General features: G+C 53.0%; 5 protein-coding genes across 5 annotated transcripts; 2 read left to right on the forward strand and 3 right to left on the reverse strand.

The window, feature by feature from the left end:
- Positions 1 to 518: 518 nt before the first annotated feature.
- Positions 519 to 865, forward strand: DICSQDRAFT_167635 (uncharacterized protein; the record flags this gene model as incomplete). The annotated part of the gene is made up of 3 exons (XM_007363230.1): positions 519 to 533; positions 591 to 616; positions 700 to 865. The coding sequence occupies 3 exons, from the start codon at positions 519 to 521 to the stop codon at positions 863 to 865; spliced, it is 207 nt and encodes a 68-aa protein (XP_007363292.1).
- Positions 866 to 2,278: 1,413 nt separating this feature from the next.
- DICSQDRAFT_125406 (uncharacterized protein) lies at positions 2,279 to 3,259 on the reverse strand (the record flags this gene model as incomplete). Its single annotated transcript, XM_007363231.1, has 6 exons — positions 2,279 to 2,320; positions 2,415 to 2,500; positions 2,562 to 2,600; positions 2,818 to 2,914; positions 3,057 to 3,086; positions 3,188 to 3,259. 6 exons carry the CDS (start codon positions 3,257 to 3,259, stop codon positions 2,279 to 2,281), a joined length of 366 nt encoding a protein of 121 aa, XP_007363293.1.
- A 5,605-nt stretch (positions 3,260 to 8,864) lies between these two features.
- DICSQDRAFT_167636 (uncharacterized protein) lies at positions 8,865 to 9,587 on the reverse strand (the record flags this gene model as incomplete). The annotated part of the gene is made up of 3 exons (XM_007363232.1): positions 8,865 to 9,000; positions 9,217 to 9,265; positions 9,572 to 9,587. The coding sequence occupies 3 exons, from the start codon at positions 9,585 to 9,587 to the stop codon at positions 8,865 to 8,867; spliced, it is 201 nt and encodes a 66-aa protein (XP_007363294.1).
- A 7,874-nt stretch (positions 9,588 to 17,461) lies between these two features.
- DICSQDRAFT_134133 (P-loop containing nucleoside triphosphate hydrolase protein) lies at positions 17,462 to 21,939 on the forward strand. The gene is made up of 10 exons (XM_007363233.1): positions 17,462 to 18,225; positions 18,277 to 18,750; positions 18,802 to 18,864; positions 18,917 to 18,963; positions 19,017 to 19,398; positions 19,460 to 20,026; positions 20,080 to 20,363; positions 20,420 to 20,647; positions 20,715 to 21,313; positions 21,367 to 21,939. The coding sequence occupies exons 1-9, from the start codon at positions 17,570 to 17,572 to the stop codon at positions 21,005 to 21,007; spliced, it is 2,994 nt and encodes a 997-aa protein (XP_007363295.1). The 5' UTR covers positions 17,462 to 17,569; the 3' UTR covers positions 21,008 to 21,313; positions 21,367 to 21,939.
- Positions 21,940 to 22,119: 180 nt separating this feature from the next.
- DICSQDRAFT_81777 (uncharacterized protein) lies at positions 22,120 to 24,463 on the reverse strand. Its single transcript, XM_007363234.1, has 7 exons — positions 24,095 to 24,463; positions 23,938 to 24,034; positions 23,873 to 23,881; positions 23,723 to 23,804; positions 23,505 to 23,665; positions 23,144 to 23,435; positions 22,120 to 23,093 (listed from the first exon to the last, which is right to left on the reverse strand). The coding sequence occupies exons 1-7, from the start codon at positions 24,176 to 24,178 to the stop codon at positions 22,472 to 22,474; spliced, it is 1,347 nt and encodes a 448-aa protein (XP_007363296.1). The 5' UTR covers positions 24,179 to 24,463; the 3' UTR covers positions 22,120 to 22,471.
- Positions 24,464 to 24,465: the final 2 nt, after the last annotated feature.

The following is a 24,465-nucleotide window of genomic DNA, read 5'->3' on the forward strand; positions in this document are numbered from 1 at the left end:
GCGGTTGCACATCGATAACGATGGCAAAAGATCCAGGTGAGCTGCGAGCTTACAGATCGCAGCACGCAGTGAGCGGCGCAGATTCTGCAGCGTCGAGCAGGGCTCATAACCTGTTGAACCCGGGGGGCGAAGGCCTCTCCCACGGGTGGCAACGACAGCGGATAGCCTGCAACTCACCTAGAAGGGTTGTTGGTTGTAAGAGGCTTGTTAGAGCGATGAGAGGAGATGTTCGAGTGAACTGAACTGTAGATTGGGGGTACAGAGGTCCCCTATATATACTACTGTACATCTGTGGCTACGTAGTACTATACAGTACATTCCCAGGATGCACAGTCGCACAGAGAAGCAGTGCGTACACAGCGAAGCTGTGTGTGTACCACATGAGTAGTACAGCCTCGGTTATTGCAGTAACCGGCTGTGCCGTTCCATATCTGTGTTAGGCAAGCTGTGTAAACCAGCGCCTGTTCAACAACCCGTGTCCTCATCAATCAGTTTTCTCCGTTGTTAACTTGCTCATGATGTTCCTAGCACCCGTGAGTAGCACCCCTTTCTATCTAAGAGTGATCGGAAGCTGACGGCGTTCCAAATAGAGAGAGCTCAGCTTCTTGCTGCAGGAGTGCGTCTTCTGGGCAAGAACCCGCCACAGCGTGTCGATTCTCCGCTCATCGCTCTACATAGGTCGTTGCGAACTGTGCATAGTGCGCTATGCACTCGTGTGCTGCTGAACCTTAGGAAGGCCGCTGCGAGCACGTCGTATCTGGGAGTTGGCGAATCTACGGTGAACAGTATGGGTTTCGAGTCGCATCCTATGTTTGCCTCCCCTGGTGAGGAGGAGTTCGAGATGGAGATGGAGATTGCAGCGTAGAAATTTGTGCGAATACCTACTACGAGTACAGGGTGAGAGAAATAATCGTCAAGTGTTGGTCTGCAGGACTGGCTAGGCGACAGGACAATTTGTCGGTCGAGTATGCCGATGCACCTCTGCCATTGGGGCGCTTCTGTCGCATCTGGTACGCGTCACGTTCAAACACTTCTCTTTCTTACCATGAGCATCATCAACATTCATCAGTTCTCTCCTTCGCCTGCCCATACATCGATTTATATCATTCCTGATCGTTGCAGCATACTTCGGTGACGGTCGACAGAGGTCCGGATAGCCTTGACATTGATTCAAATATCTGTCATACGGCCGACCCAGACGCGCGCCATCTTCAATAAGTCGGCTGTTCAAGCTCAAGTCATGTCCGCCAGTGACGAGAAAGCCGCCTATGTGATGTCTTTCCTCCGATAGACTTCGAGCAAGTCGTGATATCTTGCTTGCTACAACAGTTGAAGACACTGCTCCATTCCCCCTGCCATACACTTTACTGGCTTAGATCCGTAACACTGTAAGTATGCAGTGCCTCGCCGCCCCCGTCCGAGTCCGCTTCTGCGCTCAGTTGTTGCCCAAATGCAATGCTTGTCACCACAGGGGACTCGTAAACGCTGGTTGGCAGCGCGCTCCCGGCAGCCTCCCGGAGATTCAGCAGTACACGGCTGCACAAGGCACTATGTATCACTCGCAATGGTCTGTAGGAGATATGAGAACAATATCAAGATCAAAACGTGACCTGGGGAGCATGGCCAATGGAGGATGAGAAGAGTGCGAGCATACTGACACCTGCATTGCATACGAGAGAGGTTGCTGTGAATATTGATTAGTGGTTTCTGAGAGCGCATGACAGGCACATCACAACCGCTTATTAACGAAGAAGTGGACTGACCGGAGCCAAAAACATCATGAGCAAGTTTACAATGGATAGCACTGGGATTTTTAGCTTGTCAATACTATATTGCCTTGCAATCATATGGGGCATTGAATACCAAGCACCGCTGCCCAGAAACATGTTCCTACAGCTGACCTGAGTAAGGAAGTCTCGCCTACAAGAATTCAATATACTGACCGTCTCGATACATAGTCAAGTGTATTACACTTGAGAAAGATCCTTCGACTAGTAAAGAAACCATTCTTATGCTGAGCGGCCCATGAAAACCTAGAAACTGACCGATTGAGAGCTTACCAGTCACTGGATCAACGTATCTCTTGAGGATAGTGAGTATCACCACCACTGTCGGGTGGCGTCAGCTTAGCATCACAAAATAATCGACTCGTAGCTCACTGGTTTCGCCACAAATTAGATAGGTAAAGGCGGGCCAGACATCTATGTCATGGATCTCGGGCAGGCAACCAAGAAGTCTCGTCACTTCCTGTTCTGACTGGACTGTGATTCAAGGCTATTCAGCTACTGGCCGTGTAAGAAGCGAACACCTTACAGGTGTTCTGTTGAAGCATCTCGTATATAACATAGCATGAATGTGGCTTATAGCAGCCATAGTATGAGACACTGAGCGATGGGCGAAAGTTGATGACTCACAATCATCATGCTCACAATGAATGTGGCGCTATACAAGTATAGCCTATCGAAACCCCATAACGCATACGTCCTGACGAGGAGAATTGCTATTGGTGAAAGACAACATCCATGAGTAAAGCACGAAAAGTGAAACAGTTTCTCACTCACTTTCCGATACAAGTGTTCCAGCAAAGTACGAATCTGGTCCTGTAAATAAAGGAGGTGGAGACCAATCTCGGTTACAGATGAACACGTACACGTCACTCCTTGGAAGACAGCTCGACACCTCTGAAGAACCTGTCTATCAGAGATGAAAGCAGAGCCGGTGCACATAGTCTTGTACCTCTGGTTCTCCTGGAAGTTGGTCCACTATGGCCATCATGAGAACACTGGTCGATTTAGGGGAAATACAGCGACTACGTACCTAATGCCATAAGTGTGATGTCGATCACTGGGGAATATTTGTTGACCAGGAATACAACCTTCATGACGCTCCAATTGGTGGTCCAAATTAATGAGACCTATGTTGCATTGCGGAGTCTCAGCATGCAAATTCAAAGATGTGCTCCGAATCCTACTTCTTCCGGAAAAGTAGACACTATTTCCAATATCTGTCTTGCTTTGAGTTATCAGGCTCATATGATAGACGACATTTCGACGCACCAAATATACCATGGTTGCAACTAGAGGCCTCTAAGAACAGTTATTGCATACTTCGACCAAGCACAACGCACCTGATATGTACTACTCACGGTGAGACATCAATATTAAAAAAAGTAGAAGGAATAGCGCACCTTGGCCACTTGATAGAGGTAGAGATCGTCAACTGATGGTAAAATCCCAGGTTGCGGAAGAGGCACGTTCATTGTAATTCTTCTCCGTTGAGTATGGGTGGCTCAGAGGCTCAGAGGCAGACGTGGGTAGTGCGACGGTTCCATCCAAGCTACCACGACATTTAAATCCCAGGGATAGACGACGAGAATCCGGATCGGAACTGAAAACCCGAGACTGAACTTCACCACGATGCTTGAAGCCTGCATGGAACGTCTGCGACGCATGTAGTTCTGATCAACATCGAAGCAGTGGTCCGAAATACCGCTACTTCAACAGGTGTCCGTGGATGTGATATATTTCGATTCATGTGCACTTCTGGATTTCCTTACTGAGACACCCAGCGTAAGAACTGTCATGCCTGTCCAACCTTATGCTCGAGCAATTGTTAAGTTAACCAAAGCAGATCAACAGTAGTAGTGCGAATGAACCCGGAAGACCTTCGCATGTTGTCACTGCGATTGTGAAGCGGTGCGTTGACATCAGCGCGACGAGTACAATGAGGATGGATTTCAGATACACGGTTATTGTGGAAGGTAGTGGTTGAGAACAGAATGGAAGTAGTACGTCTAGGTTTCCCCCGAAATGATACACGTTGACAGGCTGCAGGGAAGCACTATATTAAGCCCGGCGTAATCATACGCCCTTCGACTTCAGGGGATAAGGGAGTATCGCCGAGATCAATGGAACCAGGAGTAATCGGATCAAGAAAGCACAGATGCGAACTCCATCGAGCCCCCCAACAATGAGCGGGGTTTGTGTTTGGCGTGCCCTACTGCATCGGATCCTTGCTAAACATCACTCTCCTCAGTATACTATCCACCACAGAGGGCAAACATAGGAAGCAACTAAAGAGCCATAGTCGTCCCAATCGTGAGTTCGCCAGCTTGTGTATTTGATGCGCCCGCCGCCGCTTTTCTGAGGTCGAGTAACACGCGAGTACACAGCGCGCTATGCGCAGTGCGTCAGAATCTACTCAGGCAGAAGGCATCTCCGTCTCCCATACCTATGGCGGGTTAGATTATGGGGTCATAACGCTGGCAGATGCGAGCCGTTGAGTGCAAGTTGACCTCGTTTCTGTCGCATTTTGTGGGCACTTCTCTTTCTCGTACCACATCAAGCACGTGCACCTGTGTCCGATCGAAGGCGCCTATACATGGATCCTGCCTCGGTGGCGCGCGGCATATAGGTTAAGTACTACTCTACCCCGAAGGTCTCTGCCTGGCTACTGGCGTTCCACGGTACATGCATCCACTGCGCCAAGTCAAATCGGGTGTACAGCACCGGCGGCGACCCTTACCAGTCTCATACCCACTGTGCCTGGAACGCGGTGCGGTACGAATCTATATCCGCATGTCTGCATGCTTCCCATCTTCTCTCTGTCTTTGTGGCTGCACTCTATCATAGCATCTTGCACCCAAGTGCTCGCTGTGAGGGCCTCTATCTTAACAGGCACCTCTCGAGAGCGCTCCTCATTCCTGACCTTCTAGATGTCGTGCCGGGCCATTCAGTTGTCTGGACGTTCCATTCCTCTTATGACATGGCTTCCGACCTTGTAAGCACTTTAAGCTTCGCGTCTTCCCTGGACTCTATTCATCCTAACCCCCTAACGAACACCTGCCGCTTTCCGTAATCCGCCTCACCCCGGATACAACGAGGGACTAGCGACATGTCTCGAGTGTTCTCACATACCAGTGCTAACCTCACTATTTCGGACGGTGTTGAACTCGCTTCGCTGATCACTCAGGCAGGAGATTTATCCTTCTATCAGATACATAAGGTGCCACTGCTATGGCGGTATCTTGATTGATTCGCGCGTGTTTCGCTGACATTCTCAACTGCCAGCACATCCAGAGTAGGCCCGTTAGCATGATCTCCCTGTCAGTTTGCGCACTGAGACACCATACGCAGCTGGTGCTATTACATGTTGCGTAAGTAGAGGTGGTCAACGTGCTCCATAGGATGTGCCGAACTAGTTTCAGTTACTCGAGATTGTAGCCACTCTCCCGGATGAGGTGCGTTGATCAGGATGTCCTGGGAGGTGGCGCAATACTTGATGAGTAACGTTTTGTTAGGTTATGTATATGTGGCCATCGGATTGGAGCCTTATGAAGGTGGTTTATCTGTTCAACAAATACTCCCCTTTAATCGACATAGTCTTGCTGGTCCTAGGTGCGTTGCATATGCCTCACGTTGAATTCATTCGGCTGAAACTTGCTCAGTGGATATAGTATCCCGTGATCCTAGTGTTGGTTCCTTAGGTTCGTTGTGTTTCTGTCCACTTATCACACGATTTTCAGGCATGTGCACTGCAGTTTAAACTACTGACATGTGAGTGAATGCATATGACTAGGACGTTCATACGTTGACATAGTGCTGAATAGATTGGTTCATCATCGGCACACTGTGCTCGGAATGTGAGTGTTGGAGACGGAGTCCGATGCGGAGAGCTAAATAAAGCTATTATAGTCATTCTCATCGCTCGAACATACGCCCTCTGGCATTCTAGTCAAAGTCAGTCTTGAGTTGTCGACTACGTATGCACTGTCGACGTACCAGCAATCGCACCATCTCCTCACCGTACCTTCATTTGATGGTTCGAGTCCGCCCCGTCCTTCCTCGCCGCTCGCTCCTGTACATTCCCGCCTGGGCCGCCCCACTGTTTTCTCTCATGCGCACACCCTTCATCCCTGACATAAGGATTCGGCTCATGCACGTCTGCCTGCGTTCCGCGTATCGGCCCTGCGGGAGCCGTCATGATTGGGTGCGTCATCGAGCGCTTTGACGCGAGCATGGACGAGGTGTCGATTGTGCCGGGGGGCTGGTCGATATCAGCCTGAGCTGCAGCCGGTCGTTCTGTCCATGATGCGTGGGAGGTTGATGGAGTGTCCATTCCTTATGCTGCCGTCTCACAGAACAGAAGACGGGTCAGTCTGATCCAGATACATTGACACCCGTGGAACGGTGGGAGAGAAAACGGGAACATACCTCGACGGAGATGCTCCTGAAGTCCACGAGACCAAGGTGGTCGCAGAACGAGCTGATCGCCACGTTGATCGTGACGTGCAATTGAAGACTGCTGGATAACCAAGTTCTCGGGGTACACGTCTGTGGAGATGCCGTGAGCGACATGGCCGATGACCAGAACGCATTACATCCACGCACGGTGTGGGTGAAGTAGAGGGATAGGCAGATCCGCATGTCGGACACAGAGAACGCGGAGAAGGTATGGATGTGCGGGCACTCACCGATGTCGATGTATCGCTGACTCTGGTCAATCCTCTCCAGGACGTTGGAGTGGGGAGGCTTGAGCAGTATGGTGCGCAGCAGGAGTGTGGATGGAGACGTGTGTTGAAGGGTCGGGGACGTCGTCTTGTGCGCCGCAGAGGTATTGACTGCTAGCAGCTGACCTACGACGCTCCCTTCTTCAGCAAGCGCTACATGAATGATTTGTGTAAGACGTACCTCGCAGCCACCAACTCTCAACCTCTCGATGATACTTTCCACGCTTGAACAGCCGGTGCCAAGCTGAACGCGATCACGACGGTCGAAGAGGACGTCTCTCGAGGTCCTCGAGCCGGTCTTGATCTGCCTGAAGGCATCCCATGCCTTATAGCATCCTGCCTTCCGTTAGCAGGTAAAGACTGATGACAGAAGGCGGTTGTGCGATTGAGGACGGCGAAGAGCTGGTGCTTTCCACCGCGATCGAAGGTGTTCTGGTCTTAGAGAGAATAGGGACACTGGCGGAAACATGACAATCGTGACACTGAGAATTGACAGGCGAGTCAACAGCGGGCACAGAGAGATGTCATCCAAATCGGTCATGTTACGATCCGTGTGCTGCCACTGTAGTCTGTGCGCGAGTCGCGACTGCCGACGCGTTGCGTATGCGGAGCGAAGGTCTGGCAGGCGATTGAGAGCGGTGAAATGGCTCCAGCCTTCATCGCGCGTTTGCCCTGAGGGGGGAATACACCCAGGTTCTATCAATGGCACTGGGCTGCGTAGGATTGGAGGGCGAGCTTAGAGGCAAGAGGCCGTAATCGACGTCGACGAACTCGCTCAGACGCTCGTAATCGGCGGCTCGCTTTGGGCGCTTAAAACAGTCGCCTTCAACTATCCGCTGCTTTCAAAAACGCGGCTCCAGTCGCTCGCAAGCAGCTTACTCAGGTAGGGCTGCCACTGCGAGCTGCGACCGTCGATGCGTTGCATTCCTCATGCCGCGGGGGAGCGGTTCCCCTGCTTTTCGACCTACCTGTATACACCATCGTATGCCTGGTGTCCTCGCAGTCACCGAGGACGCGAGGACGCCAGACGAGTGACCTGCGCAAACTCACCTGAAGCGACCCAAACATCCACTGCCGCGAAGTACATCTGCCCAAACACAGCCTATATGCGCAACCTACTATCGTCAATATCTAGACGATACCAATCATCTCGCTGGACAACGGTAAACGCTCTCAATAGCACTCCTGTCCCTCCGACGGACCGCCCGCGGACATCGGTAAAGCGTTGGATTGGGGAGGACACACATACCAGCGACGAGGATATTCAACTTCCTCCAGCACCCTGCCCCGTTGCGGCCCGACCACGACTCGGACAATTCTTCTAAGCCCGAGCTTCCTGCATCACTCCTCCCGCGCGTTCATTGACCGGTCCTGCCGCGTCGCGTAGTCCCCGCGTACTTGCCCAGGCGCGGAGATGCCGGCTTTTTCGAATCGTTGACCGCATCGAGGCACGACACATTGCGTGTCGTACGGCCCTGCCTCCGCAAGACGTCCGAATGCCCCATCTCGAGGGCGTCACCTACCTCTGGACTCAATCCACTACCCGACTGCTCTATACGCACCGATACAGGCCCTTCCTCACTCTCTGCAAGACGTCCTTCCCGACATCCCCCAAAACATAGAGCGCCCGACGCGATAACGAACAACGCCGAGGGTTTCATTTTCACACCACGAGCAGGCGACGGCTGAACAGGGACGGGACCACCGTGGTACATGTTGTACGCGCCAGAAGCTGCCGGATGGTGGTTGGGTGCGGTTGCACGGCAGGCTGCGGAGGAACAAATGACCCCGCATATTGTGATGGCACTGACTGGGCATGCAGGGCGTACGAGTCGTAAAGGGCGAGGACTGGCATTGCCGGGACACTGTATTGCACACTACACCCCCACGAGAGGGAACGCGCGCGGTGCGAGCGGGAGGTAGCCTGGGCTGAAACGGCAGAGCCAGTGGCGCAAGGCGCAGCGAACACAAACCTGGGACAATGAGACCGTAGGGGAAACGAGCATTTTGTGCCCTGCGGCTGGTCTCCGGAAGTGCCAAGGCTGTTGCCTCCACGATCATAAGCAGCAGCGTGCGGGTGGGAGGACGATCGTACGCAACACTGCCATCGCGGTGTCTCCGGCGCACTAGGGATTGGTTGCCGATTAGCCCACAAAACTGACAAATCGATGAAACGTACTGATCGCTGCGATCCATCAGCCTCAGCGCCCTCCCACCATTGCCTTTCGAGTCCTTTCCCACATCCTACGCCTCCACGTCCTTGCTTCTTCCTGGACCATCTGCCCCTCCCTCCTCTCCTGCTTCCTCTTGCACACGTCCCAACGTCCGAGGTGTTGATCCATCGCTCTTGTACGTGCTAGCCGGTCGTGCGCGACCCCCATACGAGCTCCGCGGTAAATGTCATGATCGTAAGGGTGTTCGAACGATCGAAGACAGGGTTGGCGGACGCGGAGGGGATGCCGGATGGGGGAGGAATTGGATGCAACCGGTCGCTATGTCTATGCGTGAGGTAGAGAGCGTAGGCTCGCGTTCCTATCAGAGATAGAGCGGGCCTGAGTCAACCGCAACAGGAGCAGACAATTTGAATGGTTTGTCAGGTAGGCGAGACGTACCTCGATGGCGGGAGTCTTGAAGTACTGTACTAGACCGGTGTTCTCAATCAACGAGCACATCGTCATTATCAGAGTCGCAAACTGGTAAGCACGTACTCGAGGTGAGGCAGGTCCCGGGCCGTGGTGTAGAAGTCGAGGTTGAGGTCTGCAGAGATAGCGTGAGCAACCGCGACTGACGGCACATGAGAACTATGCTCAAGCAGACTGCAGATAAAGAGGTATGTATGCAGAAAGGACGAAGGTCGCAGTATACAGTACGCAGAACGACGGGTAGGGGTGCACTCCCCAAAATCGCCATGTTGCAGCATCGCTCGACCTTCGACGGGACGTTAATATGGGCGTGCCCGAAGTGGAGGATGGCGCGCAAAGAGAGCATCAGGAGCAGACATACTGCTGCATCGGTCACATGATGTGCGTCGCAGAGATGCACAGTACTCGCGAGCTGGCCTACCGAGCTCCTTGCTCATTGAGAGCTGTATGAGGGATCTGCACGAATACGTACCCAACAGCCTTCCTTGTCGAGCCGCTTGACCTGGAGATCTTCAAATGTAACATGACATGCCACGGGAGGGTTCCATCCCACAAGAACCGTTGCCTTTAGCGTATGAAAGTGGCATTAAGTGTGAAAAAGGCGAAGATCACAACCAAGCAGTAGAAGGCACGTTGGTAAAGCTTTTTGGATAGCATGAACAGCCAAGGGAGAACCAATCGGGAGACGAGCAGCGATAGTCACGGTCCACATCGCTCAGGTGTGTCACACGCGCACGTGAGGAGTGACGAATCTGTTCCGCCGGTTGTGCATCACAGAATTCCCTTTGATCTCGCGATCCAGTACAAGCGCCCGGCGATGTCTTCGCAATGAGTACAATGTTCGCGATAGGCGCAATCCTTGCGATGCGATATCGACCACATCGGTTCCCTTCCCATTGAGTAGTAATATGGTTGTTATGAATGAAACATTCGGATCCTTTCCGAGCGGTCCAACAATTGGTGTTATTTTGAAGCTTTTTACGATTGCGACTGACCGGGTTTCTTGGACAATGCTGGTATAATCTCGCATTTTCAGGTTCAGGTTGCGATTCAGGCAAAACACCACATGAGGCAGGATAGAGGACGAAGATATATTCCTGGCTTTACTACAACAGAAGCAATCTACAGTACACAGTAGAGACATCTTCCTACCAAGACAAATGAGCCATACCACCACAGCCGGAGATCATAGCTACATACAAGGAGAGCACTGCACCACGTCATGCGTGATTCATCATAAGACGTGAGGGGATCAAGCATAGCGAAGAATCAAAGATCCCCTGTAGACTGGCAGAGGGATAGACACAGAGGGACCTTATAGCACGCAGACTCACCAGTTGAAGGTTGCACCATCCAAGAACTCGAGACGCACCTTTTCACGATAACAAGAGACGCACCTGGGTGTACCTTGTAGACCGGCAAGCTGCTAGTTGACGACATCGAACATCACAAGCAATATGTGCTGGCCGGTCGTAACGATGCTGTCCTGCAGCACAGGAGCGAGACTTAAGGTTGCGATATTTGCACTCCGACGTAGTACTGTACAGTACCTGTGCTGATGCTGACGGGCGTGGTGTCTGAGTCTTGACGGCGCTCGATAGCAGGTAATGGCATTGTATAGTAAGCACGGAGTGGGACAGACAATGCGAGGGCATCGTGAGAGGAAGGATATTGGGCCGACATTGCAAAGGCGTCGCGATATAATGACCACTGATTCAATCATTTTACTCCTCGCCGATATCTGATAAAGCGGTTCAAAGTTGATTACAAAGGCGTCGATTATTTCTCCCCTGGCCAAGGGGCCCGATCTCAAAGGGAATTCTGTGATGTGATGCCAGGACACCTCCGAGTCCGTGCCCAATTCTTCGGAGTCCTTCAGCAAGTACTGGCAACAAGTAAGATTGGCCCAGAGCACAATGTGGGGCATCACGTGCCATTCCTGTCACGCTTTGGCAGGCAAAAGTGCGAAATCTGCATAGGCTCGACGAGGGGAGCCTAAATGACAAAAGGGCAACCGTGACTTTGTTGCGGGGTGCCCTTGCTACAAAGTTACGGTTTTCGTTTTTCTGTTTGCGGGGAGGGGACCGAGCCTATACAGACATACGCATCGACCTCCCTGCTAATTCCATGCCAAATCGTCGCTGAGCGCCGGCGGGGTTGTCACCCTTTGGCGGAGGGCACGTGCAATATCACGCTGTGACATAGCCCCACATTGTGCTCTGGGTCAATCTTACTGGCCTGTGTTCTTATCTGAAGCGCTAGTCTACCGTGAGCTAAGTGAGGCTCCGCCCCATCCTCCTCAAGCATCGCCCGAGTCACCCCAAGGGCACAGGGCTTTGGAAACTTGAAGCGTCCGGCGGTAATTCTTCGTTCTCCACTATCAGGGCCCTGCAGTCCCAGCCAGCACTGCTACACTGCATACGCATCAGATCCAGATGTCTTGACAGTCTCTGAGCAGATTAACGCTCACGCCGCTCGATTCTCTGCGCAACCGTGACTGCCCTGTGCGATACTAAACTAGCCATCCCGACTTGACAGCGTTGCTTCACAGCAGGATAATTTCCCTTCAGCTCTACTCATCTGACCAGTTCAGCTGCGACAGTCTTCCATGTCCGTGTCGTCCAGGTCATGTGCGAGGTGCCCTCCCTTGAACACATCTTTGATATGAGATTATGGCAGCTCATACCTGAGTGGCTGTTGATATTGGGGCGAAGCTTCCGTCATGTGAATCGCCCCACTTGGTGAATCCGTGGATACCGCGACTTTATCGCGCATGCATGCGTCTACCTTCCCAATAGAAAGGATGAAAGATATCCCGAATGCAGAACAGCGTTTGTATTTTATACTGGCATCGAGCAGTCATGACAGGTTGCTGACAGTTCATCCAACGGTGAGTCTGGTTCGTAACTGCCATGACACATTATACATGTATCGAATCGATGGGATATAGACGGCTTGATGGTCTCCGAGCAGAGTGCTCCTTACAATGTTGCACTCTCTGCACAATGGCTGTTGTGGTCCATGCTGACTCGACAGCGCTGCTTCGAAGCAGTACAATTGCCTTCTTCGCACACTAGGCCGACAGGCAATGTACGAGGTACCTGTGAAAGAGCGGGCAGCAAGCGAGGATATGGGTCGCGTTTGGCTCGAGAAGAGAGGCGACAACAGAGGGATCTCGTTGCAAACGCGTACCGTACAGTAAAATCAGTACAGCGTCTATATACGAAAACTTTATCGATAGCGGCGATAACCTAGCGCAATCGCTCCCTAAGCGCCCGAAAGCCAACCCTCTCTCGAAAGCATCTTGGATGTGAGCTGCTCATCCGAGCCATCAGAACCTTGAGTCGAGTTGAGGGCGCTGCCGTGATGTTGGTCAGCCACCTCAATTGCTCGATCTGTGGATCTCATCGCTTACTCGCACCGGCATACATCAACCTTTGCAGTGCATAGAGCGACAGGAATAGCGATTGCAGAACAGCATACAGCTAACTGTCATGACAGGCTGCTGATACTAGTTTCCCTCATTATTAAACTCAATATCAGATAGGTAATGCCTGTGGCTGCCAGCTACGCACAGATATAGGCCTCGCTGCAATTACCGACAACATTCCTTCATTCCGACGTCAGCGTGACACCTCTACACCTTGAAGTCTGAGTATGGCCGACAATGCAAATGTTCAGTTCGCATCTGAAGACTTGTAAGTAAAGCTCCCTCTAGATGTGATTTTACGTCTGAGATTGTGTCTAGCTTCAACACTTGCTGGGTAACGGCCGCCCTTGGTTCGTTCCTTGCAAAAACAATCGACACCATCTACATACTCATGAGCCTACGGTGTCTCATTTGCAGCGCTGTTCTCTTATGACTTCATCCTCACGTTCGGAAGCGAGGTAACACTCTTCTGGGAAGGGGGCCACCTATCCGGAGCAACCATTTTGTTTCTTCTTAATCGATACATCACCCTCGCGTCGCAAGTCATCGGTTACATCCCGGCCTCTTCGTCTGTGGAGGTATGTATCTCTACTCCTAGCATGCGCCAATCAATGCTTGACACTATGGCAGAGGTATACAGTGATGTTAGGGACTCAGAACGATGACTTCTGATGCATACACAGTGCATTTTCCATCCAAGTTGCTTCGAATGTGTTGGGGGGCCTACAGTATCTCCCATGGGCTGGTACGAGACTGCCCGACGTTCTGTATGGAATTGACATCTCTGATACCCGCTTCCTCCGATAGCATTCTCAGCATTCAGGACGTATGCTTTATGTCCGCACCCTTATCGATGGCCAATTTCCGCAAGTGTTTTCGCCCTATCTTCGGTGCCCATAGTCACGGACATGTGGGTGCGTACCTCCGATTTGCCATGGTCGAGCAGCATCGGAAAGCGTATTCCCCTGCACAGGTAGGCCTGTATGGACTGACAGTTGTCAATGATCCGGTGCTGGGCATCGCATTCACCAATCCAATATCGGCGAGCACAATCTTGAAGTAAGTGAACTTGCTACACTGCTCTGTGACGGGCTGTCTGACACTGCAGATGACAGATGTCGGTGCATGTTTCATCGCATCATGTATTCCGGACACGTTCTGAGATGAGACGTGACAGTGGAAGTGGTGACGCGATCTTGTTTGCAAGCGTCTGATCTGGTAGTTCTATGCATTACCTGGTTCCGAACATATGAAACGGCCAAACTATCACTCCGTCGCCTCGGCACGCGTAGCTTCGCAGGCATTCTTCTTTTCGATGGTATGTTATATAGATCATCACTCGAGGTCTATAAATGTAATCTTAAGCACCCTCTGATGTTGTTACAGGGACTATTTATTTCTTGTAAGTGCACGCAGTCGGTCCTAGGTCAGCTATCCTGAATCAACAGAGCGCTGCTCGTATTGAGCACTCTCCAAATGACGTTCACTCTAACTGGGGTGAGCGTTTGCTAGTCGTTGCGATATATATCTGACGTCATCAGGTTGCTGATAATGCATATTCACTGCCAACAAGTGTGATTGCATATCTGGAGGAACCGTACGTCTACCCCGCACCCCGCCTCCAGGTTTTAACCGACACTCTATTTTTCTGTCAGCTTGACCTCCATCCTTACATCGAGGTTCCTCATCGACCTGCAGAAAGCTCAGCGCAATCTGGCGGGCTCTTCCCAGTCAGTCTCACTCGGGGAAGTTGGATTCCAACCGGAGACATCGGGGAACATCAGTCGCTTCATTGGATCTTTGGGAGCCCAGCTATCCTTTCACGAAATCGACGAAGAGAACGAGGTGGAACGTACGCCGTAGGCCTCAGGCGTTTGGTGGACTCGTGGTGGTGGTGGTGGTGGTGGTGGTGGTGGTGGTGGTGGTGGATGATTCGCGGCGTGCTGTCTATACATTTCTTGGATCATAAGATCATCCGTAGACGGCAGTTCTCTTTCTACCATGCATGTTCACATTATACGTACAATGTTGGTGATGAACGATAGATTCACAGGATCTCCGGAGGAATAACACTCAGTGGTTCGTCCAACTCCGTCGATTTTCCGCCCGCCTCCGCATATAACCACCCCTCAGTTTCTACGACCGTCTGCGGATCTCATACCAACAACAAAGGTAGCCGTCACCCGGCGCGATGGATGACGACCGCTTCATGAGTCGCAAGTGCCACTCACCTATTCCGCGACAGTCGCCATGCTCCGTGCGCATACGAAACGCTCCACAGAGTGAGTCGAGCTGCGATATCACGAGCCCGGCCAACGCAGCGCAACATCCTGGTTCAGAATGGTGAGCGTGAGGCTGCAAACGTTCCGTTTGATGCATCTGCGGTGGAGCGTCGACAAGTTTCCCCGAGTCCAAAACTCCTCGATGGTCGGGAGTCAGCATACAGTGTGAGGCGGCTGATGCCGCACACAATCTGACCCATCTTCTGCAAAACTGCTGAAGAATCTTGTTCGCAAGGTGCTAAGACGGGGAGACGAACCGATGTCAAGCACCCATTCCGTGAGTTGAAGGCGATATCAGATGCCAATGTGACAGCCTGTTGCATCCAGGGGAGTGCCCGGCGTAGAAACAGAAGGGCAAATGTAATCACTCTCATTTTCAGAGCCACTTCCGTAGTGTGCAAGCCCGGTAGCGTCTCCTACACATCACGCGAAGACATGTACTGCGATTCAAGCCATGATCAGCCTTGAGTCGTCAAATAGGGATGCAAGGTCGAGATGCAGACTATTGCGACCATCCACACACCGCACCATCGTTTTAAGATACAAGTCCGCACCCCTATCACATCCATGTCTTTCCTCGCCACCTCCGCCAGTACGTTTCCTGGTCTGCGCACACCCTCCCTGACGTCAGGTTTCCGGTCATGAGGAGGTCCGTCGTCGAGTGTCCCGACGCGAGCTTGGACGAAGCATCTATTGTTTCGTGGAGCTCGCCAATGTCAGACTAAGATGCAGCCGTCGTCCTGTCCGCCGCAATGACGTGAGGGAAGTGGATGGAAGCTTGGGATCACAACCAGCGGGATCCCAACGAGGAAAACCTATGTTAGCGCAATGGGACATGGTAGGCTTTTGGCAGTTGACCTATCAGACCAGGGATGCAGCGATAGAAGGTTCTACAGACAAGTTCTGTTCACCAGGGCTCCGACAGAAGCTGGACGTCGACCACTAAGGACGGCGCCTGTAGAAAGTGCGCTGCTTGCGGGCCGCCGGACCGGTGTAGGCCCATCGGGCGCTGATGCGGTAGAGCATCACTCGGAGTTGGGGATAGGCAGCGCCCACTAGCCGATGTTCTGCTTACATAACGGTAGCGCTCAGAGATTTTGTCCGATCGAGTTATCTAAACAAACGACTCTCATCTAAGCGAGCTCAACTCGATCGAAAACGTATCTAGATTGTACTCATGGATTGGAGTGGTATACGGAGGCTTGGAGGTCATAACCGTGTTCAGACAAGGGACAAAGGTGCGGTTTGAGTCTCGGAAAGACCAAAACCCTGTTGGCACGGTGTAGGTTTGGGTGAACCATTGACATGTCTTGCAGGATGTTTTGCTGCATAGGATGATCGCACTGGTCGGGAGAGGACGGAGGCAACAGGGCACTGTTGGCTGGGTCTGCCAGAGGTGTAGGAGGGATTTTTCTATGTTGCGATGCTTCTAGCTATTTATATCGTTTATACTCGTGCTTGGAAGAGCTTTCTGTGCACATGAGCGGCGAGCCATGGCGTATAGGGGAAGTGAGCTGGTAGGCTGGTACTATCGTTTTGGGTAGTTATCGCAGCTCAACGCCGAGCGCTTCGACATTATGTAAGCCAGCCACCGTCCACAAACATCGTGATTTTTACCCTGCTGGGCTCACTTTGAGCTCTGGGTGCTCACACAAAAGTTGTAGAAGAGCTAACACACTAGCGATTCTCTCGTGCAGTTTTTTCATTTACCTCGTATCTACATATCTAAGCCCTAACTCGAAAATCGCCACGAGAGACCTTGTGCATTCGATGTTCATGATAATTTTTCACCACTTGTCTCAGTCATAATGGGGAAGTACGGAGAGAGATCTTTCTTTTACCTGTCGACCGCCCTTCAGCCACCAGCATTCCTTTCCGCTGTCCTGCCGTCTTATCGAGCCGTCGTCTAGAGGAGATTACCGCGCAATTCAAGCCCCGTCCACATCTAGAGGCATAAGCGAAGGCCGGGCGCTCTGACGCGCGCCTCCTCGGTTGACCCGGGCGCTGCCTATCCCCACTCGGAGGCTCGAGTTCACGTCCTCTCCATCAAAACATTCGGATATCCCTCGAGGCTGTTCTGCAGATGTCTAAGGCTCGTTACTCCTGCTCATTTGATTGTGCAAGATCCCTTGTTGGAGCATCAAGGTTGAAGACAAAGCCGTCACCTTGATAGCGGATGTCTAGGATGCGATTCGTGATACGAGTTCATTGGGTTCGACGGACGAGTTCGTACGACTACGTGAGTATTCTTGTTATATCAGCCAATTGTCTCTCGTTCGATCCTGTTTATATCCGAGGCTATTCTCAACACAGACGCCAGGCGTCGATTCGGATCCGGTTAATCTCAAGCCCTAGGATCTGTGCTGCGGTAGCTTCGTTGGCGCCGAGTATCGAATCCTGGACTCCTCCGAGTCTACGAATACCTCCCTCTGGATAACGCACTTCATCGCAGTGGTGTAAACGTATACATGCAAGAGTACGTGAGGTGAGCTATGGTGTCTGTTCCTCCCCGTTCATCCAAGACGAGCTGAAAAATTCTACGTTGGGATCTGGTCTTCAAAGTTTACGTGATTATGTCATCAGAGCCCACATCTTCGACGTTGAGATGCATGTGAACGAATGGAACGCTGAGCTGCCTCATGGCCGCTCCGCGTTTGCTCGCTTCTCTGCCCATCTCCCCCCCCTCTCTGTCTCTACCCTCACCACAATGTCCCAAGTACTCTTCTCTTACTGTCCTCAGACTCTCTATGGGGAAGGCTGCACGGATCCTGACTGCACGTTAATCCACGACGCGAAGTATTGCAAGCTCTGCGCTGTCATCTGCGAACCGGCTTTGGCGTACGAATCTCATTGTACCACCGATGCCCACATCAAGCAACGGAACAGGCCGCGCTGGTTACATTGCCCAATCTGTAACGTCTCACTCCCCACTCCAGGCTCCTGGTCCTCGCACGCGAACGGACGGGCTCATCAAAGATGTGCTGTGAAGCGAGGGCTTAATCCATCCCTCGTGAAGCCCGTGGAACCCCCTAGCAACTCCCCGCAATCAAGGTACTGTGAGACTTGTGAGCTCACGGTGGCCTTTGATGCTTGGACGGTGCACAGAGGTGGTAAGTCGCATCGCCTTCGAGAGCAACATGCCCTCTTCAGGGCATCCATCGGGAGAGCAACTCAGGACCGAGGAGTCAGCGTCTCACACGAAGACGGTCTCGACTTCGGTATCGTCAGCCTAGCTGTAGCGAAAGCCGGTGTCAACGCCGAAGTGGTAATCACTACTAGCACTACCTCTCCTGTGTACGAGGTCTTAGCCAGCATACACTCCGGTGTAACCGGGAAGCTCAGAAGCAAGAAGATAAAATCGCCGTAAGATCGTGCGCTTATTGAGTATATGTGTACTGATGCCGTTCCATGCAGATTTTCCACAGCATTGGATCGTAACGACGTACCCCCTGCTTATTCCCTGAGCCTCCCGATTCGCTTCACGGGCCTCAATCGCGGTCGCTACGAGGAACACTTGGTGATCGCCTTCCAAGCTGTGAATGGCGCTAGCTTCGTCATTGTCAGAAGATTGCGAGTGACTGTGGGCGATGCTGCAGACCACGAGTCCTTGAAGCCAGTAACCCCTTACATCCGTAGTCGTCGCGTACAATGGCGGAAGGATTTACCAACAGTCTCGGGCGAGCGCCCATCCTCATTCCTTGCAGCTCAATACATCAGAAAATTACCCGAAGCGCGAATCCCTGTAGAGCTCGGAGATATTTTGAAATCTGGCACTCCCCAAGACGTCGAGACGCGCATACGGGAGAAATACTTCTCGGAGCCTTTGTCGCTGGCCACCCATGCGTCGCACTTCGCCAATCTTCTGTGGATAGAGGAGGACCGCATGGTGTAAGTCGCATGGTCAATGTAGCATTGGTTGCTTCTCTGAGTATGGTATAGGGAGGACCTGCGACGATACGACATGTCGGATGTTATCTTCACGAAAGAGGGCAGATTGCACTCGTATGTTATTCATCCTCTGTACCATGCTCCATCTGAATCTCTGGTGGGATAGCCTCAGGGTCCCTGGATTGGCCGAGAAGAGGCCAAGCGTCATGATTGGTATTGGTCATGTCGTATTGACCAAAGTGCATTAACTCATCCTCTTCACGCAGGCGATGCGATCAACGTCCAAGCTGCGAACGGGGCTGACGAGCGGACGTATAAGGGCTTCGTGCACGACGTCTATATGGAGACAGTCCGAGTCAGCTTCCACGAGTCATTCAAGGCCGAAGGAAGACGCTACAATGTCTCCTTCCAATTGAACCGTATTCCGCTCAGGAGGCAGCATCAGGCATTGGACGCGTCCGCTCCCGATCCTCGGCGCCTTCTGTTTCCACTTCCTGGACAGCAAGGCCTTGGACGTGCTCTTGGTCAAGACGAACAACCCGTGACTTTCTTTAACCCCCTGATTGCGGCGAACCCTGCTCAGACATTGGCGGTGAAGTCTATCCTCCAGCTTCGCCCTGGCGCTGCGCCGTTCGTTGTCTTTGGACCGTGCGTGCTTTCATGTCGTGATTTTCGGGCTGCGATTCTCATCATATGTGTGCTGTTGTAGACCTGGTACGGGAAAGACGGTCACTGACGTCGAGGCAATCCTTCAGATTCTCGATCGCGACAAGGATGCCAAGATCCTTGCATGTGCCCCTAGCAACAGTGCCGCAGACATCATTGCCCTTCGACTTTCCGCCACGTTCACCACGGCAGAGATGTTTAGAGCTAACGCTCCCTCTCGCGACCCCCGTTCTGTTCCTGAAGCCCTGGAGCCGTATACCCTCCACTTGACCTACCGTTACGGCTTCCCGCCCCTTGAGGATCTCAAGAAATTCAGGGTCATCGTGTCGACATGTGGCAACGCGTCGTTCGCGTACAACGTCGGTATCGAGCGGGGTCACTTTTCCTACATCTTCGTCGACGAAGCTGGTCAAGCGACGGAGCCGGAGGTCCTCACGGCAGTCAAGACCATGTCCTCAAAGGATACTCGAATCGTCCTATCTGGAGATCCGAAGCAGTTGGGGCCGATCATTCGCTCGAGCATCGCCAGGGAGCAGGGCTTAGGTGTCAGTTATATGGAACGGTTGCTGGAACGGCCCGTCTACGATGCACAGACTGGGCGCGGGCTTTCGTGAGCGCACCATTGCGTTCTATGTATTCGTCACATCCTGATTCTGTTCACAGATGGGTGAAGCTCCTGCAGAATTACAGATCGCACGAGGCCATCCTACACTATCCTAACGAAAAGTTCTACGACAACGAGCTTCAAGTGTGCGGAGCCCACGGTACCGTGAATTCGTTCCTGGGCTCCTCGCAGTTAGCGTCTCCGGAGTTCCCCGTTGTGTTCCATGCACTCGCAGGACACAACGATCGCGAGTCAACATCGCCGTCGTATTTCAACATTGACGAAGCCTCGGAAGTGAAGGCATACGTCCAGGCCCTCTTGGCCGATCGCCAGTATCCAATCCGTGAGTATTTTTGTCAGACGCGATCTTAGCTCTTCGCCGACGCATGCTCTTTGCAGAGGCGAAGGACATCGGCGTGATCACGCCATACCACGCTCAAGTACGCAAGATTCGCAAGCTGCTCCGCGACGCAGATATCCCAGACGTGGACGTCGGAAGCGTCGAGATCTTCCAAGGGCAAGAGCGCAGGGCGATCATCCTATCCACTGTCCGGAGCAGCGCCGATCTCCTCGCATACGACGCGAAGTTCACCCTGGGATTCGTCTCTAATCCTCGTCGCTTCAATGGTACGTACCTCACCTTTCCATCCATTGCGCCAGCTGTTGATAGACTCTTTCTGGCTTGGCTTCGCAGTTGCCATCACTCGCGCTCAAGCGCTCCTGATTGTCATCGGCGACCCCGGAATCCTCTGCTTAGACCCCATCTGGCGGGGTTTCTTGAACTATGTCTATTTGCACGGCGGATGGCGTGGCGACCCACCGACTTGGGATGTCAATGTCCCTGTTAGAGACGATGCGGACTACTTTGACGAGCTGCAGGAGGCCCTGGCAGCAGAGATGGGTGTGTTCATGTCGCGCCTTCCGTCGGAGGGCGAGGATTTGGAAGGCGACGCGAATGTCGAGAGGGAGTTCCAAGAGACGGAATAAACTCAATATCGCATTGAAGTCTTACCTCATAATTTGCGAGATCTAGTACTTGTACACTATTCTTGATGATGCTACATGTATTAGCACGAATACCGCTCATGGGAAGCTGCACTGCTGGGTATCGACGATACATGACAAGCGGAGACGTCTCACCAATGGAAGGCATTCTACACATCTAGGGGCGATCTGAGACATCGAAGGAGACACCAAAGGAGACATCGCTCTCCGTGCTTTCATCTGAAATATCATACAAGGCGTGAATTCTCACTGTGAAAGTATGGCGGAGTCTTCCTCTGTTTCCCTGATCTACGAAGTGCCTTTGAGCACCAATTCTATCGAGTAAGCATATATCGACTCACCGATCTGCTGATCAGCTATAAACCACGGGCCTCTGCATCCTGCTCCTCTTCTTCGTCCCCATTCCCACCATCGGTCCTAGCGTTTTCCACAGCAGCATTGACTGCAGCCTTCGGCCCAGCGATAAGCCCCCCGCCGATACCTTCCAGCATCTTACCACATCCGTATAAAACCGCACCACCAGTGAAGATTGCTGCTCCGGCCAGGATGAAAGGCGAAGCAAGCACTACGCCGAGCCCCGTCCCGAGGGCCTCGAGGGCCGCGGAGCTTGAGCTCGACGTGGACTGGCCGGGATTGGATCCGGCGGGACGCCTGCGCCCTGTGCCGTCGGTGTTGCGCCTGCGACCGCCTGTGGGCTCATCGTCAGGGGAGAAGCTTCGGCCGTTTTGCTTCTCGTTGCGGCGGTTTGAGCGGCGAGTAGCGCTTCCAGCTTTCACCAAACAACGATCAGGAGACTTCGACTCGTCTGAGCTCTTGTTCAACATGACGAAGAAGGTGCTGTAAGGGGGATGTTGATAAAGTTCTGGGTAACAGCGCACGTCTCTGGCCAATATAAGTGCGCACTCGGTTTTTCCGCAGGGGAGTAATGAGCGATGCAGGGGGATTACTCGCGCAGTACATTTGCTTATATGTGACCGATGAGGTGTGCTGCGGTAGTTCAAAGGTAATTTAGTCACCATAACTTCCTTCGGATGCTCTACATTGACGTACTTGGCATTTCAACAACCCATACCGAGTAAGCTGCAGCCTTCCATGACGCGCCGCAGTCGAGACTCAATTATTACCGCAGGCTACCACTACCGGGATCCTAGGCGATGCCATGGAGGACAACACTTGCTGCGCAACACAATAAATTGGAGGGCCTCTGCTCCTGAGGCGTGCATGCGTCAGGAGTGCAAGAAGTTTGGCGTATCCTATAGATTACGGTACAATCGCTCCGCCAAGTATTGAGCGACGTAGGGGTATGCTTGCCTGACAGCAGTGCGCGAGTATAATTAGAGCGTGGTGGCAGTGCCTTAGGATGCCAGGAGGATGAGAGACAAGTCCGAAAGCAAGCAAGCAAAGATGCGCGACAATCATATGCACACGCACCCATCTCCCCATCCCTCATCCTCGCGGCGAGCGCGTCTCCCTCGGGGTATGGCTCCCGCTCTGACTCCGCGACGCGCGCGCCCTCCCGTGCCCGTTCCCCATCCCGAACCCGAACCGCCCGCTCCGCCCCTTCCTCAGCGCGGTCCGCTCGTCCGCCTCGAGCTCGTCGTCCTCCGCCTCGTGCAGCGTGTCCAGCCCCATCCCGTCCGCGCGCTCCTCGTCCTCGTCCTCCTCGAACGCCTGGAAGAGCGTCTGCGTCTGGTTCCGGTACAGCGAACTCCGCCTGCCGTGCCCCCCGTGCCCGTTCGCCGGGGTGTTCCACGGGACGGGCATCGTGCTCCCGATGGGCGTCCCCGCCGCGCCGTTCCACCCGTCGATCGACATTCGCCCGTGTATGCTCAGGCGAGGGTTCATCAAGCCGGACTCAAGGGCGGAGTGCGGGTGGTGGCCCCCGGGGAGAGCGCCGGGGTCGGGCTTGCGGGAGATCTCGAGGAGGTGGACGCCGAGGAAGGTGGTGATGAAGCCGGCGAGGAGGGAGATGGAGTTGGCGGGGTCGTCGGTGTTGAAGCCTTGGAAGAGGATGACGGAGGCGACGATCGTCGCCGTGGAGAAGCCGACGTAGTACATCGGGTTTACGCTGTCAGGGCATCAGCCGGGGAACCCGCATGGGAACGAGGGGAGACCTACACATTCGTGGAGAAGGTGTCGAGGGCCTTGTTGAAGTAGTTCATCTGAACGAGGATGCAACCCACGACGGTGATGCCGAAGACGTAAGTGCTTATGTGCGAGAACTGGTTGTTCCCCGCAAGCGTCAGCTTGACGGCGACGCCGAAGCCCTTGATCGCCATAACAGATATGGAGCCGACAAGCGAGCATATCGAGATATATACTATCGGGTTCGTCCGGCCGTACTTCGGTACTACCATGTAGATCATCACAAGGCTGAACACGAGGACCGTGAAGCAGTACAACATAAATCCTAGCGTTCGCAGAGGCGGTTAGCTACGGATACGGTGTGAAAGAGATTTTCGCGGTAGCAAAGAAGTACCTGGATGTAGAGCATATTGCAGAATTTCGTCTACTGTCTTAGCGTCCTTGTCTGGCGGCGCGTGCAGCACTATGATGAGGGAACCCAATAGACATAGGGAGCATCCTAAGCGTCCCAGGTGACCTAGCTCTTCATGTAGCAGGAAAGATGCCAATATTGCCCTGCGCTCGAAAATGTCAGAGAATTTTACCATAGGGAAGACAACATAGCAGGCATACCCAATGATGACACTGAGTGCACCGAGAGGTGTAACGAGTATAGGAGGCGCAAAGGTATACGCTGCAAAATTCGCGACTACACAGCGGGTTTAGGGAGGATGAGACCAGACTCGCAGGATGGTCAGCATGGAGAGGGAGCCATACCTTCACCAAGGATTACTTCGCGACCAAAATTAGACCCTCCGGCATGCACATCCGAGAAGGCTCCCACTCACAAGTTGTCATGCCCGCCCACCATAATGGATTGTGGAAGTAAGCATAGTTGTCAGACGCGGAGGCGTACGTGGAGGTTTCGCCTGCTTGATTGAGACCCTACTTCGCGACAGCAGCTGAGCCCCGGCACCGACGGTAGTGCATGCATGAGGAGCCGACCTTTTTGGTGAGGATGAAGCTCGTGCCAATGGCTAATGAGCTCGAGACAGCAAGCGCAAGGCCGATGTACTTGTCTTCTAGCATGGCATGAACGTCTGAGATGATATTGCGACCAGAGTGAAGGTGTGCGCGAGCAGCAGGAGAAAGGAGCGTGGGTCTACGAGGTCGGCAGGCGCAGTGACCGAAAAGCGTGGTGTCAAAGTGGGATAAGCGAGACGTCGTACAGATGAGGGTGAAGCGTCGAGGACGGTCGTGATCTAGCACTGAGACAAGAGAAAGGCGAGCAGCGTTAGAGGCTGAGCCAGAAGCCTCGCAGAACGGAGAAGACGGTGAAGAAAGGGGTGTCGAGGACCGAGGACGTGGAGGGACAC

Source organism: Dichomitus squalens (genome assembly GCF_000275845.1).
Source record: "Dichomitus squalens LYAD-421 SS1 unplaced genomic scaffold DICSQscaffold_6, whole genome shotgun sequence".
Classification (NCBI taxonomy): domain Eukaryota; kingdom Fungi; phylum Basidiomycota; class Agaricomycetes; order Polyporales; family Polyporaceae; genus Dichomitus; species Dichomitus squalens.